General features: G+C 39.9%; 1 protein-coding gene across 1 annotated transcript in view; it reads left to right on the top strand.

Moving 5' to 3' along the window:
• The window catches only part of Rad51 (RAD51 recombinase), a 23914-nt gene that overhangs the window by 6546 nt on the left and 11311 nt on the right, over window positions 1-6057 (top strand). Inside the window, exons 3-5 of the mRNA XM_005381253.2 lie at window positions 605-742; window positions 3412-3529; window positions 5608-5699. Coding sequence (XP_005381310.1) covers window positions 605-742; window positions 3412-3529; window positions 5608-5699 — 348 coding nt within the window. The remainder of the gene's footprint in view (window positions 1-604; window positions 743-3411; window positions 3530-5607; window positions 5700-6057) is intronic.

Here is a 6057-nt window from a genome sequence, read left to right on the forward strand (position 1 = left end):
TTTTTTTGGTTTTTCTCCGGTACCGGGAACCGAACTCACGACCTTGCGCTTGCTAGGCAGGCGCTTTGCCGCTGAGCTAAATCCCCAGCCCTTTTTAATTATTTTTGAGACAAAGTCCTACTAAGGTGCCCACAGTGGCCTTCAACTTGGGATCCTGCTTCCTCAGCCTGCTGAGTAGTACAGTTGGAATTGTGGGTATGTGCTGCCACACTCAGCAAGAGTCTACTTTAATGTACATGGGATAGTGCTAATTTAAAACTATACTTCATGTGTGGGGTGCACTTCTCAGAGCTTCTGGGTGTAGTACAAGTCATCAAACACCTCTGAGGTAAGTCAATCACATAGTGTTTATGTTAGATGAGAGAATTGAAGTTTAAATTTACATAATTTTGGCCAGGTATGGTGTACCATGCATGTAATCCCAGCACTTGGGAGTCTGAGGCAGGAAGATCATCCTGAGTTCAAGGCCAGCCTAGGCTACCTAGTGAGTTTAAGGGCAGCCTAAGCTACATAGCAAGACCCTGTCTCCAAATAAATAAACAAGTGAATAAATAAATAAAAATTTAAAGCACAGAAAAATATCCATGGTTTTCTTTACTTACAGCAATGTGGCATAAATGCCAATGATGTGAAGAAATTAGAAGAAGCTGGATTCCACACTGTGGAGGCTGTTGCCTACGCACCAAAGAAGGAGTTAATAAATATAAAGGGAATTAGTGAAGCCAAAGCTGATAAAATTCTGGTAAGTACAGCTGGGGAGGCATTAGTAGGGCTAGTATATCCCTAGGATAGTACAGGGATATAGCAAAAGGTAGTCTTCCTCCTATCCCTCATTCTTTCATCATCCTGTTTTCCATTCCTAAAAGACTGCATCACCAGTTTTTTGTATTTGTGTCTCATTGCATAAATTCAAATTTTCTTTAGAGAGTTGTGTTATGAAATTTGATGTAAGTGCTGCCAAACTGATAGCCAGTCTGCATTTCCACCAGCAAAGGCTGATATGTACCTTGTTTTTCTAGATGTTACAATCTTATGTCCTGGAAATATATTTATTCCACTGGGCATGGTACCACGAGCCTGTAATTCCAGCTGCTTAGGTTTTGTGTTTTCTTTGTGTTTTTGTTTTGGTACTAGGGGTCAAACTAAAGGCTATGCCTATGGTAGGCAAGCCCCCTACCACTGAGCTACATCCCCAATTCATTCCAGCAACTTGGGAGACTGAGGAAGGAGAATCCTAAATTCTAGTCCAGACTGGGTAACTTAGTGAGACTGGCTCAAAACAGAGTTTTAAATATAAAGTCAAGTGTAGTGATACACACCTGTAATCTTAGCACCCTGGAAGACTGAGGCAAGAGGAGTGTAAGTTTAAGCCTGGCCTGGGCCACTGAGACCCTACCTCAAAAAAGTAAAAAGTACTGGGGATGTAGCTCATTAAAAAGACCCTGGGTTTCATTCCCAATACTGTAAAAAATAGTAAGAAGAAGGCTGGGGATATACCTCAGCAATAGATCACTTACCTAGCATATGTGAGGACCTAAGTGCAATCTCTAGTACCACCAATAAAAGGACTCTCATTGGGAATTGGGATTAAATCAGTAACTCCCATGCTAAACAAATGTTGCACTGCTGGGCTACACCCACAGCTTAGCTTCATCTTTAAAGTTTTACATAGGATAAACTGAATAATTATCTATAAATTATATTTCCCTATATTGCTTGCCTTTATGGTTTTGGAGAAATTTTCTTCTGAACAAAAAAATCAAAAGCTAAGGAATCTTCAAAAAGAATGTATTCTTTATTATTGCATAGTTTCATTACATTTAGTTTTGCCTTGTACTTTAGTGAAGTGGATGATAGATCCAACATTTGGTGTACTTATTTAATGTCTTATCATATATTAGTGTGTGTAACCCATACTATTTGATTGTGGATATTCTTGAGACTTTTGGTTTTGGTTTTGTTTGTTTGTACTTGGTTTTTTGTTTGTTTTTTTTTTTAATCTTTCTTTTGAGACAGGGTCTCACTGTGCAGTTCAAGCTGGCCTTGAGCTCACTTTGTAGCCCAGGCTGGTCTTGAACTCACAACGATCCTCCTGCCTCAACTTCCCGAGTGCTGGGATTACAGGCATGTGCCACCATGCCCAGCTAATAGGCAAAAGTTTTTGTTTTTTTTGTTTTTTGTTTCTTTGGTACGGGGAATAGAACTCACAACCTTGCGCTTGTCAGGCAGGTGCTGTTCCGCTGAGCTAAATCCCCAGCCCCCCTTGTACTTGGTATTGAAGGGAAGTAAACATGAAGGAAGAAAAGATGAGAGGGTAAATGTCCTTGTAGAAAGTTAGGGTATATAGTGTATAGTTTGTAGTTGATGGAATAGGAATTAGGTGTAAATACGTATTGCATTGTCATAAATTAGGTGAGGCACATTGTATTGTTCTGTAATTCTCTTAACTACATGAATATATTATTTGAAAAGGCAATTTAAAAATGTATCTTGTGTAGCATGGATGAAGCCCTGAGTTCAATTCCTAGCAACGTCCAAAAAAAACCTTTATGAAACCTCTGAGTTAAATTATTCTTCATGATGACTTTTATTGGTTTGTTTTATTTTGTTCTTTTTTGTTTTGTTGTGTTTTCTGAGACAGGGTCTTATTATATAGTTCAGGCTGGCCTTTTTTTTGGTACCAGGAACCAAACCCAAGGCCTTAAGCTTACGAGGCAGGTGCCATGCCACTGAGCTACATCCCCGGCTCCCAGGCTGGCCTTGAACTAACTATATAGCCCAGGCTAGCCTCAAATTCACAGATCCTCCTGCCTAAGCCTACCGGGTCCTGGGATTAATTTTATTAGATATTTTCTCTTGCCTGGTTCTTGTTTTGCTGATTTAAGATGATCATCCCTAATCCAAAATGCTGAAATCCAAACTGCTCCAATTTTTCTTTGTTTTTGTTCTTTTGAGACAGGGTCTCACTATGCAGTTCAGGCTGGCCTTGAGCTCATTTTGTAGCCCAGGCTGGCCTCAAACTCAACGATCCTCCTGCCTCAGCCTGCCAAGTGCTGGGATTGCAAGTGTGCACCACCATGCCCAGCTTCTCCAGATTCTTTGAGCACTAATATGACAGTAAAGTGTTAAGATTTTGGAGCTTTTTGGCTTATTGATATTCAGCTGGTAGATTCTGTACAACAATTCCTAAATTTAGGGTGTGGTACTGCACAACTGAAATCCCAGCACTCGGAAGGCTGAGACATGAGGATCGTCAAAAGTTTGAGGTCAGCCTAGGTTATATAGTGAGCTCAAGGCTAGTCTGAAGTACATAGTGAGACCCTGTCTCAAAAAAAAATCTGATCCAAAGCATCTCAGATAAGGGTTGCTCAAGCTGTGTTTTATTGCTTTAACATTTCTTATTTTCCCCAGACTGAGGCAGCTAAATTAGTTCCAATGGGTTTTACCACTGCAACCGAATTCCACCAAAGGCGATCAGAGATCATACAGATTACCACTGGGTCCAAAGAGCTTGACAAACTCCTTCAAGGTATAGTTGTCCTTGAATCTCATGTGGTAAACTAGTCAGCTATACATTTAGGTCACAGAACAAAACTGAAATATTTGGGTAAAGTTTACATGTTAGGCATGACTAAGAGGTAAGAGGAGTATCCACACTAAAGGAGTAAGAGTGCTACAGGGTAAGACCTGATTTATGAAATGCTAATATTATCTGCAAATTAATTTTAATTTTTTTATTTTTAATTTTTTGTTTTGCTTTTTTGAGATAGGGTCTCACTTGGTGTAGTACAGGCTGGCCTTGAATTCACTGTGTAGCCCAGGTTGATCTCCAACTTGTGGCAATCCTGTCTCAGCCTTCTGAGTGCCAGGATTATAAGTGTGTGCCACCATGCCCAGCTTCTGCAAATTCAATAATTTAAGCTCCATTTAATATTGCCTACAGAGAATAAGCTCCCTCTGCTTCAAGCAATAACTATAATTGTAACGTACTATGCCTCAAGATTAAAAAATTGATAATTGGAGAAAGTGTGTGTGTGTGTGTGTGTGTGTGTTCTGGGTATTAAAGGTCCTTTTGCACTCTCACTGAGCTGCACTCCCAATCCCCCAAACACTGTATGTGACTACTACCAATTGTGTAAGACACTAATCTTCCGGACTTTAAGGAAAATTAAGGTTTTTGAACTATTGGAAGCATAACTGTCTTAATTCTTATAAAGTTAGATTGAATTCTTTATCTAATTGTCACAGTTACTTTCCTGTTGCTGGAATAAAATACCCAGCACCTAAAGGTAAAAAAGGGGCTGGGGATACAGCTCAGTGGCACAAGTGCCTATCTGGCAAGTGCAAGGTCCTGAATTCGATTCCCAGTGCCAAAAAAAATTTAAAAATTAGAAATAAAGGTAAAAGGAAAGGTTTATTTTAGCTCACTTTGTAGAGGCTCAGTGCATTAGCAGCTGGCTCCAAGCAGGGCAACATGGTAGAAGAGGAACAGGTGTGGTGTGTGACAGGCAGCAAGCAGCAAAGCAGCGAGCCGCTTTCCTTTTTGTTCCACCCAGGCTACAAGCCTACTGGTTAATACCACCCCACCCAGCACGGGCCTTCCTCCACACCCAGAACTATGCTAAATCAATCAGTGAGCTAATTTAGTTATCATCAACACCTTTAATCCATATTTACACACCCATGATCTAATTATCTCCGAAAATCCCCACCTATAAGCACGTGAGCTTTGGAGGGACATCTGGGTACAATCCCTAACACCAATCATTGAGCTTTTCTCCCTCTTGGGGGTGTGAAATAGCATGAGTTGAAGAATCACACTCAACAAAAATAAATAAATAAATAAATAAATAATTAGGCATGGTTGTGCACACTTGTAATCCCAGCAGCTGAGAGGCTAAGGCAGTAGGATCACAAGGTCAAGGCCAACCTGATCTATAAACACCGAGACCTGCCTCAAAGAGTACGAGACCTGCCTCAAAGAGTACGTAGCACGACACCAGCTATATAAGATGTGTATAGTAAATATTGGATGATAATATTTACAATCTTCCTTTTAAATGACATGGGTTGGGGCAGTTCTGAATCTTGAATGTGGTAGTTACATGAAGGTACACATTAGATAAAATTGTCCCAAAACTATATATATCCACACATATAAATGCATGTATAAGTGGAGAAGTCTGAACGAACCCTGACCAATGTCAGCAGTCTGATATAGATACTATATGAACTGTGCAAGATGTTGACGTTGTGGGAGGCCAGGTAAAGAGTGCACATTTCCTTCTTTATAGCTTTCTATAAATTTGTAATTATTTCAAATTAAGTTTTTATTGGAGCTGGGCACATGCCTGTAATCCCAGCACTCAGGAGGCTGATACAGGAGGATCATGTTTGAGGTCAGCCTGGGCTACATGACGAAACCCTGTCCCAAAAAACCAAAATAATAATGATAACATAATAATAATAATTTTTTACCAAATAACTGCTTGTTGGAAATTGGATTTCCAACTTACGTAAATATCTTTCTAAAGGGCTCCAAGAACATTTCTGTGATCATAGTTTGTAAACCCTTGTATTAAGAAGTCCTTACTATTGCTCTTGTAGGTGGAATTGAGACTGGATCTATCACAGAGATGTTTGGAGAATTCCGAACTGGGAAGACCCAAATCTGTCACACACTGGCTGTTACATGCCAGGTGAGCTTTTGCACTTTTGCTAATCAAATCAGGGATTGGTAAGAATCTGTGAGAATGTTCATAATAGGTACTTTTCTCTGTCCTCGAGAATCCTATAGCTGGGTAGTTTTCTGCAAGTTCTTCCAGATCATAGAAACTTACAATTCACTTAAATTCAGGTACTTTCTTACCATCCCCTAGGACTCTCCTGGTTTTACTGCCCTTTCCTTCAGTCTACATTTTACATGATTGTTGAAGACATTGCCCCTCACGGATGTTTTAGCTTACATACTTATTTAAAGGGACATCAACCTTACATTAACTCCATCTGTCATTTTAGTACATGAACCCGAATTTTTTGCTGATCATACTGAAAAGT

This window comes from Chinchilla lanigera, unplaced genomic scaffold (genome assembly GCF_000276665.1).
Source record: "Chinchilla lanigera isolate Chin_1 unplaced genomic scaffold, ChiLan1.0 scaffold00015, whole genome shotgun sequence".
NCBI classification, from domain to species: Eukaryota; Metazoa; Chordata; class Mammalia; order Rodentia; family Chinchillidae; genus Chinchilla; species Chinchilla lanigera.